Raw genomic sequence first — 14,657 nt, 5'->3', positions numbered from 1 at the left:
CTCGATTTTGGCTCAGGTCATGATCTCAGGGTCGTGACATCCAGCTCTGCACTGAGTATGGAGCCTGCTTAGGATTCTCTCCCTCTCTCTCTCAAAAAATAAAGTAAATAAATACGGGGAGAAACAGGCTTGTGAGAACACTTCAGTGGCTCATGATGTGCTCATTGCTGCCCATGCTGAGCAGGGATCATGTGGTGACCTGTCCCTGTAGGCACATGGGACGTTCCCCACCCCAACTTCTGATTGCTGTGATAATTAACATGCAGTGTGGGGAATGCTCTGGACCAGGAGTTGGTGGCCCCCCTGCCCTCCTCCTGTGGCTGTGTGGTCTTAGACAAATCACCTCGCCTTTCTGAGCCTGTTTTTCACCTATAACATAAAGGTCTGGATCACATCTAGGGTTCCCAGCCTTTGTGCACGGAATTGAGGCAAGGGGCCCATAATCACACCAAACATTATGTCAACTGTATAATTCACTATCATCACCACTCTCCAGTGGTACCAATCGTTGACCCCTTATGACGTCCTTTGTACGCTCACAATAATTGAATGAGGTTGCCACCATTCTTAGTCCCATTTTACAGGTAAGGAAACTGAGGCTTAGAGTAAGTGACATGTCAGTGCCCCACAACTCGTAAGTGATGGAGCTTTTTCCCAGTAGAGTAGGGGCTCCCTGGCCCCAGAGCCTAAGGCATTCTTGCCTCACTAAATGGCATGTCTTCCTTTTACTTGTGCTGCTGTTCCTCACGGGAATAGAGATTTTTCCAGAGTACTGCAGAACTCACAGCAGCTTTTGATAATTCTGCAGGCACTTAATCAAAAGCGTTAACTGCGTCTATGTGGCAGCCCACACAACTTCTAGATGTTGCAGAGATGCCCTGATGCTTAAACAAGTTGGGCAAGAAGCAGAGAACTGCACAAACTCTCAGCAAACAGCTTCCCACCTCTGCCCCTCTGCCACTCTGTCGCCAGTTATGGCTTCGGTTCAGAAACAGTTCCTGGGGCTCCTGCCTCCCTCCCCCCAGCCTTGCTCCCGTCCCTCAGCCTGCTCCCTCTGCTCTCCGGGCCGTCCAGGTCTCATCCGCCTCCTTTGTCCCCCTTCAGACAGCCGACCTGCCTCCACCGCTTCCCAACAGGCCCCCACCTGAGGACTACTATGAAGAGGCCCTCCCCCTGGGACCGGGCAAGTCCCCTGAGTACATCAGCTCCCACAGTAAGTCCCGATCCCCCGGATGGCTCCTCTCCCCTGGGGCTGGAGCTCCAAGCCCAGCACCCAGGCAGCCCTGCCTACATCCTGAGGAGGAGCTGCCTGAGGGCCTGGTCTTTCTCAGGATGGCCTGGGACCGAGGAGGTGGGGGAAAGAAGAGGGAAGGTGGCTCGGTCAACAATCATGGCCCCAGGGATCAGGGNGCTCCCGTCCCTCAGCCTGCTCCCTCTGCTCTCCGGGCCGTCCAGGTCTCATCCGCCTCCTTTGTCCCCCTTCAGACAGCCGACCTGCCTCCACCGCTTCCCAACAGGCCCCCACCTGAGGACTACTATGAAGAGGCCCTCCCCCTGGGACCGGGCAAGTCCCCTGAGTACATCAGCTCCCACAGTAAGTCCCGATCCCCCGGGTGTCTCCTCTCCCCTGGGGCTGGAGCTCCAAGCCCAGCACCCAGGCAGCCCTGCCTACATCCTGAGGAGGAGCTGCCTGAGGGCCTGGTCTTTCTCAGGATGGCCTGGGACCGAGGAGGTGGGGGAAAGAAGAGGGAAGGTGGCTCGGTCAACAATCATGGCCCCAGGGATCAGGGGCTTGGTTCCAGTCCCTGCTCTGTGCGGCCTTGGACAGCTCCCTTCCCCGCCCTGAAAATAAGACAGGGGCTGGATGCATGGGTACTAACGTGCCTGGACGGAGGGCCACAGATGACCGGTGCATGCTGGTTCCCAGCACTGAAGCTGGTGCTGTAGGCTAAGTGCTCTTCCCCGTGGGCTGGTGAGACAGTTCGTACTTCAGCAGGCCCACGTCTTCTCAGGGGGCTAGGTTACAAAGTCAGTGCGTAGGATTAAAAAAAAGCACAGGGCTGACATCAAAAGGTCTCCTGCGTAGAGTGTGGGCACCCCAGGGAATTCACAAAACGATATAGGAAGAAGTATTCAAAGCTTTACTTATATTTAGCCCAATGTTTCTTTTAAAAATTTCTATGTCAGTGTTTTAGAGTTATAGTGCTTATAATCTAATAATAGCATAATGCTTGTAAGCAGTCTATACATACATATATATAGACACACACACATATATTATATATTATATTACATATATATATATTTGCCCATAAATAACATGGAAGTACATTATATGATTACATTTCTCCTGGTAGGTGGACATGATAAAATAATTTAGAGGGCACTGGTACAAATCACCTTTGAAAAATCTCTTAAATTGGCCACAAAGAGTCTTTGCTTTTGACTCACCTCTCAGTGGGCTTCCTCTCGCACTGAAACACATGGGTGTTTCTCTGAGGATCAGACAAGTCACCGGCTTGGATACAGAAACTTAACATGACAGAAGAGAGACTATATTATGGCTTTTGTGTGACCAGCATTCGTAGTTGAACTTATATGAAACCAGGTTTATGTGATGCTACTCTCATTCAGTAGCACAGCAGAATATTTTTCCAACCGCCAAAAAATAAAAAGAACAGGTCTGACTGTGCTGATCAGAAATGAATTCCAAGATACATCCATGGAAAAAACCTCAAACCCTGCAGAATAGTGCATATAATACAATTCCATTTGTTCCTTGACGGGGTACACACATTCATGCATCCGTTCTAACAACTCTTCTAGGATGTGCAAGAGACTATCAACAGAGTGCGCTGTGGGGAATGAATAGAAATACAGGTGAAGAGAACATACTTTCCCATTCGTACTCTTTAGTGCAATGTTTTCTCTACTGTAACAAGACGCACATGACATAAAATGGACCATTTATTTCAACCCTTGGAAGGGTGTCCAACCAGCGGCACTTAGCACATTCGCAGTATTGTGCAGCTGACCGCACCACCTTGTGCCCCAACATTCTCATCAGTTGAAGAGGAAACTCCTTCCCCGTTAAGCAGCCCGTCTTGTTCCCCTTCCCCCTGAGCCCCTGGCAACCTCCAGTCTGCTTTCTGTGCCTGTGGATTTGCCTATTCTGAATATTTCACATAAACAGAATCACACAACGTGTGGCCTTTTGTGTCCGGCTAATTTCCCTTTAGCTTAATGTTTCCAAGGTTACGAGACCCCATTTTGTTTCGTCTTTCATCCGTTGATAGACATCTGGTTCTCTCCACCTCTGGGCTACTGAGGTATATTATTTTATGATTAATAAACCAGTTAAGACAAAGTGAAGTGACAGGGTTGGATCAGGAGATTGGTGGAAGCTCTCTTCAGCCTTGAGAGTCTTGGGGTCCGTGTGGCTGCATCGGCGGTTTGTATGGGAAGCAGGCGACTTTGTCCTGTTTTCTACGCTTGAGGACAGGGGAGGAGGGCGGAGACAAATCCCAGGTCAAGCCCCTCAGCTGGATGAGGCCGCAACACCTCCCCAGGGGGCTCATGCTCCCCTCAGATGGGGCAGCGGGGATCCTGGGGCAGGAGGGAAGGGCGGGCCTCAGGAAGGGTCAGGGAGCTTGACCAGGGAGAGGGTGCCAAGCCCATCAGGGAATATCCTTCCTCTGACACAGTGTCCAGCCCTGCCAGGTGTTCAAGAGCACTGCCCTGGGTGTCCCCCCCCTTCCCCATCGCACCTCCCCCCACCATCCACCTCACAGGATGTTGTCAGCATCTGAGGCTTCAGAGAGCCTGCTGGGAAAGGGAGGCTGGGCCATCACTTGGGAGCTAGCACTGGGTGTCCCAGTCGCTGGGAATTTGAGTGCTGCTGTTCTCAGGAAACAGATGGATGGTGGGGGCTGGGAGCCCAGAGCAGCACGGTGGAGAACAGTGTGGTTTGAGAGCCAGTTGGACTGGGTGAAGGAAGGCTTCCTGGAAGAGGAGATGTGCCCCTATTCCCTGAGCGGGAAACCTCAGTTCTTATCCAGGCTCTGTCACTAGCAAACTGTGTGCAGGCTCAGTTTCCTCATCTGTAAAATGGTGCTGATACTTACTTCCCTATATTATGGGAATCAAAGGGGATGAAAATGATAATGACATCTAGCATCTGTCCAGCACATTCTGTGTGCCAGGCACGGTGCTAAGAGCTTATATGCATTGTATCACTAGTGCAGTGTGGGAACTGTTCACATCACTTTCGGGTGAAGACCCTGAAATGCAGAGAAACTGTGGGGGGATTTTCCCAAGGTCACTAAACAAATAAATGGTGACAAATTTGATCTCCAATCTGAACAAAGCCCATGCCCTTAACCCACTGACCTTCGGAGTGTGCCCCAGGGACCATCTGGATCAAAATAATCTTAATTGTTGAAAACAAAAATCTGATTTCTTGAACTTGCATATAGTTTCTATTTTTACATTTTTTTAACACCCTATTAAATAGGTTTTTAAAAAAACAATGCAGATTCCTCAGCTCAGCCCATACCAGTGAATGAGAATCTCTGGGGATATAGCCCGGGTATCTGCATTTTGAAGACACCCCCGGTAGCTTTGATGCAGACTACAGTTTAAGGTAGCCCCCACCCCTGCTCTGTGCTGCCCCCTCAGTGGCAATGTGCTGAGAAGGTTCCACAGAAGCAGCTGTTGTGCTCACTATTACAAGCGCTACCATTATCTCCTCCGGTCCAGTTCTGTGGACCTCTGTGGCTATANCTGACCTTCGGAGTGTGCCCCAGGGACCATCTGGATCAAAATAATCTTAATTGTTGAAAACAAAAATCTGATTTCTTGAACTTGCATATAGTTTCTATTTTTACATTTTTTTAACACCCTATTAAATAGGTTTTTAAAAAAACAATGCAGATTCCTCAGCTCAGCCCACACCAGTGAATGAGAATCTCTGGGGATATAGCCCGGGTATCTGCATTTTGAAGACACCCCCGGTAGCTTTGATGCAGACTACAGTTTAAGGTAGCCCCCACCCCTGCTCTGTGCTGCCCCCTCAGTGGCAATGTGCTGAGAAGGTTCCACAGAAGCAGCTGTTGTGCTCACTATTACAAGCGCTACCATTATCTCCTCCGGTCCAGTTCCTCTGTGGTATAGCCACAGAGGTTTAGGAGAATCACTTTCACAAGAGGTAACATATGCATCAGGAAGGGAGTAGAAGGACCGAGGTGGCAGAAGACCAGGGGATGCTGAGCCCAGGCAGCTGGAGCACCCCTCCTTGCTGTACAGGGACCTGGGCTCTGACCAAGATACACACACACACACACCAATGCTGTGGGATCACTGAGCAGGGGCTGACCGTTCTCTGCCTGAGAAGGTCAGAAGAAAGATCTTCAAACTGGGTATTGAAGGATGAGTAGGAGTTCTCTATCAAAAGGTAAGACAGCACACGGGAGAGCATGAACACAGCCTGGAGGTGTGACAGGGCCCAGCAGGACAGCTCCTGGTCACAGGGGCACAGAGAGGACGTGGGGGGCAAGGGCAGAGAGGAGGCCCCTCACCATGGCCAGGGAGCTACAGGGAGGTGTGCTCTGTCTTCCCCAGGGACAGCCAGGGTGTCTGGGGTCTTCCCCAGCCACAGCCCCTGCAGTCCACCTGCCTGTCTCCAAGGTGCCGCTCCCTCTACGAACCCCACAGATGGCTGCAGCCCAGCCCACTCCATCATGGACGGCTACTATGAGGATGCAGATAGCAGCTACCCAGCGACCAGGATGAATGGGGAGTTAAAGAACTCCTGTAAGTATGGGGCAGGTGTTCAAAAGGGTTCTGTCCTCAGAGAGCAGGCCTTGACCTGACCCTTGGCATACACGTGTATACCAGCCCCCCGGGTCCCCACAGAGGCCTCCCCAAGCTCTGATACTCAGGGTTCAGTGGAAGGAGCACTGACATGGGAGTCAAGAGCCCTAGATCTAGCCCTCGCCCTGATCCTTGGCAACTGACCTTGAAAGAGTCATTTATTCTCTGTGAGCCTCCAGCTGCCTTCTGTGTAACATGGGGGTTTGCTGGGTGCTGTGAGAGTCACCTGAGACTATGGATGTGACGATGTTGGAGTAATGACAGTCACTGCCGTTTACTGAGTGCTTGCCAGGTGCCAGGCACGGGGCCGAACGCTCTGCATTCACCAATGCTAAGAGCCGGCTCAGGTAGATACGGTCACTCATTATGACCATGTTACCGATAAGAAAGCTGGACTCTGAGAAGTGAAGTCACCGAGATCGGAAAGCCGGTAGTGAATCGATACAGAACAGTGCTTGTGTTGGGGGTTAGTGATCACCACGATCACACCTCACGCCCACCCCCTCCTGAGCCCGGGTGGCCAGTGACGGGTCCCTTCCCGTGGTTCCTGCAGACAATGACTCTGACGCGATGAGCAGCTCCTACGAGTCCTACGATGAGGAGGAGGAGGAAGGGAAAGGGCCCCAGCCCACGCACCAGTGGCCCTCGGAGGAGGCCTCCATGCACCTGGTGAGGGACTGCAGGATATGTGCCTTCCTGCTGCGGAAAAAGCGCTTCGGGCAGTGGGCCAAGCAGCTGACCGTCATCAAGGAGGACCAGCTCCTGGTAAGTGGCCGCGGATGTGTGCCGCTGGGCCTCACGTTCACCTACGTGTGTGTGTGTGTGTGTGTGTAGGCGTGTCTGCTGCAGTTCCTGTGCGCTTGCTTTGTGCACAGAGGCTCTCCCACGAGAGCAGAATGAAAATACACACACACACACACACACACACACACACTCACACTCAAAGACCCGATAAAGACGTTACCAAGTTTTTGTTTTGCCAGGAATGAATTTTTATCACTTAAAATTATTTTGTTTTATTTTTTTTAGAGAGAAGGAGAGTATGCAAGCAGGGGAGAGGGGTAGAGGAAGAGAGAGAGAGAGAGAGAGAGACTCTTAGGCAGGCTCCATGCTGAGCATGGAGCCTGATGAAGGGCTTGATCCCATGACCCTGGGATCATGACCTGAGCTGAAATCAAGAGTCAGACACTCAACCCACTGAGCCATTCAGGAGACCCTTTTACCACTTTAATTTTTTAAAAAAGTATTTTTCATGTTTATTTATTTATTTTGAGAGAGAGAGTGTGTGTGTGTGTGAGCATGAGCATAGGAGGAGCAGAGAAAGAGAGAATCCCAAGCAGTCTCCACAGTGCCAGTGCAGAGCCGGACATGGGGCTTGAACCCACGAACTGTGAAATCATGGCCTGAGCTGAAATCAAGAGTCAGACACTTAACTGACTGAGCCACCCAGGCATGCCCCACGCACTTTAAAACAATGTTTGTTGTTTTCATTATGCAAGTAAATGTGTTCATTTATAAAACAAGAGAAAAACATAAAATGATTTTTTAAAAGCCGCCTATAATCCCATTGATCAAGAGCTAACCACTGTTACATTTTAATATACATATTTCCTCCCTCATTTCCACATACCTGTCTTTTCTAAAACTGAGCTCATGCAGCACTTAGAATGGAACGTGCTTTCTTAGGTTTTTTTTTTTTAATTTGCTGTCATTTTATAAAAGAAAACGTACCTTTAATTCCAGAGTAGGAATACAGACAGAATTCAAAAAACAGTTCATAGCTCTTTACCCCCAAATCTGTTGACAAACCGTGCCCAATCAACCAATATCCATTTGAAACATGACATTTTTTTTTCATCCTGGAGCAATGAGAAGCTCACCCCAGACCAGAGTCGGTCATGACCCTTCTTCCACTCCTGATGTCATTTTTTTTTCTTGACATATTGCATTGGTTACGATCTCCATCAAGCACAATGTGAATGTAGGTGGGAAGAGAAGGCGTCCCTGTCTCAGTCCAGAGCTCAGAGGGAAAGTTGCAGTAATTCACTGTTAAGGCTGATATTTGCTGGTAGTGGTTTGTAGAAGGTCTTTATTATCCCATTAAGGATGTTCCCCTCTATATCTCTCATTTGCTCGTTTATACTACAAATGGGTAGAGAATTTTATCAAATGCCTGTTCTGTGTCTATTGATAGATGTAGCTTTTCTCTTTTTTTTCCCCTATGTATAGGATGAATTATAGTGTCGGTTTTTAAAGGCTAAGGCACTTTTGCAATCCAAGAATAAACCCAAGTTAGTCTTGATACAGTATGCTTTTTATGTGTCAGATTCTATCTGCTAGTGGGTTTCTTTTAGAGCTTTGACAACCATGTTGAGATTAGCCTATCATTTTCCTTTTTTGGAATGTCACTGTCAGGTCTTGGTATCCAGGTAATGCTGGCTTCATAAGAAGCATTGGGAAGTGAGAATCATTATTGAGAAACGATTGGCTTCCCCGGCCCAGCCTTCCATCTCGGCTAGAATTCTCCCTCCCGCAGTCTTGCTAGGTAGCCCCTCAGGAGCAGGGAGCTGGCATCCTTCCAAACCAGCCTGTGTCTTCTCTGGCTCCTTAGACTAGAATGGTTTACCTACTAGAATGGTGCTAAAATCTGCCTCTTCCTAATAGGCATTTGTGCCCCTGGGGCCCGCGATAGCCCTTAGATCTGAAGATTGTCCAAAGATGCCCACTGCTTCCAGGCCTCTCCTTCTCTGGGGTGCACAGCCACAGCCCCGTCTTCACGCGGTGCCCATGGCTGGGCTAGGCAGGGGAGGTCGCCATGGGGTAGGCGGGTTCCCCCAAGCCTTCGTGTGAGGCATCTCCCTCCTCCGCCCTCCGCTCCAGAAGTGTGACCCCTTCTCTTCCTGTCCAGTGCTACAAGAGCTCCAAGGACCGGCAGCCACACCTGAGGCTGGCCCTGGACATCTGCAGCGTCACCTACGTGCCCAAGGACAGCCGGCATAAGAGGCACGAGCTGCGCTTCTCCCAGGGGGCTACCGAGGTGCTGGTGCTCGCGCTGCAGAGTCGGGAGCAAGCCGAGGAGTGGCTCAAGGTACGCGGGACCCGCGCCCCCTGTGGCCCGCCCTCCCACCCCTCCTTCCTCTGGTCCCCAGGCCCAGCTCCCAGCACAGTGGGCTCTTATCCCTGGGAGAACAGGCCTCGCTTGGGGTGGTGGGGGGTGGCAATCAGTGCCCTGAGCCTGGCGAGGGCTGACTCGTGGAACTGGGCTCAGACATCTCCAGGAGACAGACGTCGGGCTGGAGTCCCACCTTCCCCCTAGTTCCTTGAGTCCTCTTTCTAACACCCTTACTGTGGGCTTGTCCAGCCTGCACGTATGTCGCTTCTGGAATGGGGAGCTTAATATCTTTAAAGGAAGCTATGTTTATCATTAGATAAGCTAATCCTTAAACAAAAAGGAAAAAGGAAAACTCCTTCCTGTCTTAGGCAGAATGTGCATCCTTGCAACATCCACCTGCCGTCCGGCTTCTGCATCTTGCATTTGACCGCAGACCAAGTAGACTTACTGTATCCTGAGCACTTATTTTGTGCCACGCGTGGCGCTAAGAGCTTCACATACATGACCTCGTTTACTCTTTGCAGCAGGACTATTATCATTCCCATTGTACAGATGAGGAAACTGAGACACAGGAATCTTACGTGACTTGCCAGAGATCATGCAACTAAGCGGTTGGAGCCAGGGTTGGACACTAACAAGGAATCTCCTCCAGAGGCCACAGGCAGGGTGGCCCAGTGATGACAGGGGAGGACTTCGGTGGCACACAGACTTGAGTTCAAGCCCCAGGCCTAAGTGGCACTTACTGGCTGTGTGATCTTCTGCAAATGACTTTGCCTATCTGTGCCTCAGTTTCCTCTTCTGTAAAATGGTTCTTGTAAAGATTCTAGAGGCAGAGGTGAAGCCAGGCACCACTTAATATAGTGCCTCCTAGGGAGGAAGTACTCAGTGACTGTGAGTGATCACTGTGTGATGGTGGTGGGCCCCATCCCCAGGCCCTTACTGCTGGCCATGCCCCTGCCCCCTGCCCCCTCTTTCACTCTGACACCTTTCTCCCTTTTCCTCTGCTCTTCCTGCTGAAACAAAGCAACCAGACACCTTCCTCCCTCCCCATCTTCCCTTCCTTCCAGTGATACCCAGCTCTCCCCTGGGATGTTCAGTGTTGCTCATTATCTTTGGCTCAGGAGGGGAAGGAAGGGAGAGAGCCTGTTTGCTGGGGGAGCCTCTGCCCCCCAGGGGCTGGTGGGTCAGCAGAAGGAGCCCTAGACTGAAGACTGAGACTGGAAACTGAGCCGGGACTGGAGACAGTCTCGACATCCTGATACCGGCAGCTCATTCGTCCAGAGGTTAAGGTCAGGCAGCCATGGCTTCACTTCTCAGAGCCTCATCATCCTAAACTATGACATGGGGACCACAGGTGTCCCTGCCCCTTAAGGCTGCTTTGGGGACACAGTGGGATAACCAGGTAAACCCACAGATCGGCGAGTGGCCAGTGAGGGCTGGCCTGATTTCATGGTCTGCGTGCTCATGTTGTGTGAATGCCATGGAATCTCTGGTCACACGTCTTCAAGATGGAGGAGACGGCCCCGGCTGCCCTGCAGGCTGTTGCATAGGTTCCACACCGTCACAGGAGCCTGTCCCTCACGTTTGTGCGGGGCATCCTGCTTCACGTGGCCCTTCACAGCCACGATCGCACTGGTCCTCAGGCAACCCAAGGATGTAAGCAGGGGACCGGTATTATCCCCATGTTACAGACAGGGAAAGCGAGGCCCAGAGGAGAATCCCGAAACCACACAACTAATTAGCAACAGAGCCACGTCGAGAAGCCATGCCTCTGGTTTCCCAGCCCCCTGACTTTTCAGTCCAAAGGGCAGGCATAGGAGAGAGCCGTATTCAAACCCTGGTGTGTCCCACATATATGGCGGGAGGCCATGTCAACCCATCCCTGCTGCCTCCACGTCCCCGCCCGCCTGCTCACGGCGCTGGATCTTCTCCACAGGTCATCCGAGAGGTGAGCAAGCCTGCCGGGGGGACCGAGGGGGCAGACCTGCCCAGATCCCCCGTCCTCCTGTGCAAGCTGGACCTAGACAAGGTACGTCTGTCTTCGTGAGGCCTCCCCTGTGCCAGGCAGCAGGGACTCAACAGGCGCTGTGCCCTGGGGGAATTCACAGGCTGGTGGTGAAGCCAGGCACCTGCCGTGGCGTCCTATGTGCCCTGAGTGCCGAACGTAGAGCTGGCACATCAGTATATCAGTAAACGTCCACTGAACTGCCGAGCACACGAATGAATGAATGCCCACGTCCAGGGGAGGGAGTAACTAACACCACCAGGACAGGAGGAGGTCACGGTTGAACGGAGCCACTTAAAGCAAATTGGAAACTGTCCGAAGAGTGTGCCCTGTTGGGACGTAAGCCAGGTGGTCATTTAGTTATTGCTCAGGCAGCCAGAAAATATGTGCCGGTGCTTTTGCTTTGCCAGGTGCTGGTGGGTGATGAAGGGGCTCAGCCCCCAACCCACACACACGGTCTTGCACGGTATAATAAAGGTTGGTATTTACAGAGTATGACTGTGTGGCCGGCGTTGTCCCTTGCGCTTTCCATGGATGACCTCATTTAATTTCCACAACAACTCTTTGATGGATTATGTTTCCAGAGGAGGAAGCTGAGGCCCAGAGAGCTTTACCTGAAGTCACATAGTCCACAAGAAACAGAGCAAGGATGTATACTCAGACACCTGGCTTTTGATGATTTTGCCATCCCGTCTGCCAAGAGGGGCGGACCGAACTCTGCTCGGGCAGTAGGCAGGGAGCACCGGGCAGTAGGCAGGGAGCACCGTGCATCAGTCGAGAGAGCGAGTGCAGTCCTAACGGAGACACACCCATCCACCCTTCGCTCCCCTCCTGGTGGGGGGTGGCCGGGCTTTGAGAGTGCTGGCAGGGAAAAGTACCAGGTACCTGAAGGCCTGCTCTTATCTTAGGGAAGCATTTCTGAGAGAGCACATTTGTGAGTGAACAGCTAGCAAGGAAGGGGAGACGGAGAAGGCATCCCAGGCAGGGAGAGAATGCCCCGGAGCAGGAGGAAGCACAGAAGGGAAGGTGGTGGGTGTGGCTGCACTGACACAGAAGGGCACTTGTTGGCCTGCTGGAGTGGCCCTGGAACGCTGCAGTGAGGGGACAGGGCCTCACACTGGCTGGAGGAGCCAGGGGAGCAAGATGGGGGAAGATGGCGCCTGTGTTAAGCATTAAAGAAAGGGTGACACTGTAAGGGGGCAGGGGTGGGCCAAGGGAAGGGGCCGCTGGGGCACAGCGGAGGCAAAGTGCGGGGTCAGCAGAGAGTCGCCGGGAGAGGACAGGTGGGGGGCTCTCGTGCAGAGCAGTTACTGCAGAAGTACAGCCCTACCCTCACTTGGCCTTGCCGTTAGGGGGGCCTGAAGGAAAGTAGTGTTGACGGCGTGAACGTGTATACATGTACACGCACCTGCAGATGCTCACTCTGGCACAATCCCAGGCGTGTGTGTGCAGGGGAAGAGTGCACACGCGTGTGCAGAGGAATGCTCCTGGGTCCGAGTGTCCAGCGGGAGGGTGGCTCAAATGTTGAGGGTCATGTGTTTGGAGTGAACGCGGGGACAGGGTAGCAGTGAAGCACAGCGGTTAGGGCCTCCGGTGTTGGTGGCTCTGTCTGTCCGTGGAGCCCTGTATGTGAAGTGTCACCACCTTTAAGTCGATTCCAGAGTGTTCAGAGTATGCTTTGGATTTGCTTTCTACTTTGATGAAACACTTAACCTGTAGACCACTGCAGAATGAATAGAAACATATCTTGTTCCACAGTGTATGGAGAGGGCCATCCTGCCTCCAACAGATCTATCCAAATTCTGACAGTTGCCGTGTTTCCAGCCTTTGAAAATCCAGGGGAGCGCACGGCCTCTCCTATCTCTCCCCGCTCTACCCCCCGCCCCAAGTTCTGTGCTTATAGCAAAGCATCCCTGAGCCTGGTCTGGAGAGTCCTTGGCAGGAAAGGTGGAGAGGCCTCAGAGCTCTGGAATTCTTCTTAAACGGGTTGGTGCCATTTCAATCGTGCCCCAAGTCTGGCAGACACAGTTTAGCTTTTTAGAGCGAGATGTCAGCACATCACGGAAGTGTTAGAAATGAGACTGTTGGCCTTGAGATTTCACTTGGGCGGGCTCCCCGGAGAGGGTGTGCCTCAGGTGAGAAAACAGAGCCTTGGGGAGAGGAAGGGATTTCCCCACATTCCCGTGTCACCTCCATGAGACCTGGTGGGCGCCTAACTCACCTTGTCTGAATGAGCAAATGAACCAGAAGGACAGGTGAACAATTGGTCCAGAGTTGGCATCAGAGTAAAAGTACGTTGGGCAATGAGGTTGCAGCCATGGTGTGTGTCTGTACCAGCCTCTCACCCGAGTCAGGACCGCAATGACCCCCCTCCTGTCACCACCCACGTCTCCTGGTCCATGACTATTCTGAACACGCCAGCCGGTCCCTTTGTCTGCATCCTGTCATATTAGCGCCTCCCCTTCCTGCGTCTCACCTTGCCCGGGACGACGCTGGCTTATATGGCTCTTTCTCTTACAGCCTGTCCCCATAAGATGCCACCAGAGGTCCCTTCCTAAACCAGTTGCATTACACTGATATCCCACTTAAATACCCTCCCAAACCTGGTCACCCAGCAAATATGGAAAATCCAGCGGATTTATTCCAGCTAATTGCTTGGCTCCCCAACAGACTGTGAGAGATTCGAAGACACGACCCCATCTGAAGGGAGCATTGTCTCCCCCATGCGTGGTACAGCGTCAGGCCAACGAGAGATGCTGACAGATACTTGGTAGGCAGTCATCACGTGCAGAGTTGAGAGGATTGAACCAACGAAGGGGGACCTCTGAGCGTGCCCTCTGACATGGGGCTGTCCCTGTCCCTCCCCAGAGACCGTCTCAAGAGAAGCAGCCCTCAGACGTGGACAGCCTGGGCACGGGTGACAACTTCTCCACTCTGGGCCGCCGGGAGGCCTGTGACCATGGTAGGAGCCTCTGGAGGTTCAGGCCAAGGATGCCGGAGCCAGGAGGGGCCTTGCCTGGGCACCCAGCGCGGGGCGCATCCGGACCGCTCCGGAGATGTGGGTAGGGTGACCTGGCCCGTCCACACCTACAGCCGGCCACCAGGCCCCCATGTGCTGGCTACAAGGGCCGCTGGGAAGGCAGGGGTGGGTGGGCCTGGGACTTGGGGCCCCTTCCCTTCCCCTAACCCGTCTCCATGGCAACAGGCAAAGGGAAGAAGAGCAGTCTGGCGGAGCTGAAGGGTTCAATGAGCAGGGCTGCTGGCCGCAAAATCACCCGCATCATCAGCTTCTCCAAGAAGAAGCCGCTGGCTGAGGGCCTGCAGACATCTTGCCCCGATGAGGAGGTCCCGTGCTGCGGTGGGTCCTGGGCACCAGGAGGAGGATATTCAGACCCTGCTGCTGCGGACCCCCGGGCTAAGCCAGAAAGCCCTCTAGGCCTCCTAGAGGAGAGAGTCCTACCTGCCCCCCCACTCCATCAGCTTTCCATGCCTTTCCATGACACTCAGCAGAGGGAAAAGCCAACTGACCCCCCCCATTTCTGTGTTCCCTGTGACCTTAGCTCCAATCACCACCTGTCTCTGGGCCTCAGTTTCTTCCACTGTGATGAGGGGAGAGTATCTTATTTCCTCTTGGCACATAATATGGCGAGTGTGTAAGTTATAACCCAG

General features: G+C 52.6%; 1 protein-coding gene across 1 annotated transcript in view; it reads left to right on the top strand.

The window, feature by feature from the left end:
* The window catches only part of AFAP1L1 (actin filament associated protein 1 like 1), a 39,308-nt gene that overhangs the window by 4,968 nt on the left and 19,683 nt on the right, over positions 1 to 14,657 (top strand). Inside the window, exons 5-11 of the mRNA XM_077769056.1 lie at positions 1,105 to 1,213; positions 5,686 to 5,811; positions 6,425 to 6,636; positions 8,780 to 8,959; positions 10,920 to 11,012; positions 13,857 to 13,950; positions 14,194 to 14,346. Coding sequence (XP_077625182.1) covers positions 1,105 to 1,213; positions 5,686 to 5,811; positions 6,425 to 6,636; positions 8,780 to 8,959; positions 10,920 to 11,012; positions 13,857 to 13,950; positions 14,194 to 14,346 — 967 coding nt within the window. The remainder of the gene's footprint in view (positions 1 to 1,104; positions 1,214 to 5,685; positions 5,812 to 6,424; positions 6,637 to 8,779; positions 8,960 to 10,919; positions 11,013 to 13,856; positions 13,951 to 14,193; positions 14,347 to 14,657) is intronic.

This window comes from Crocuta crocuta, unplaced genomic scaffold (assembly GCF_008692635.1).
Source record: "Crocuta crocuta isolate KB4526 unplaced genomic scaffold, BGI_CrCroc_1.0 scaffold340, whole genome shotgun sequence".
In the NCBI taxonomy this organism is placed as follows: domain Eukaryota; kingdom Metazoa; phylum Chordata; class Mammalia; order Carnivora; family Hyaenidae; genus Crocuta; species Crocuta crocuta.
Note: the sequence above shows the minus strand (reverse complement) of the source record. Positions and strands in the feature narration are given on the sequence as shown.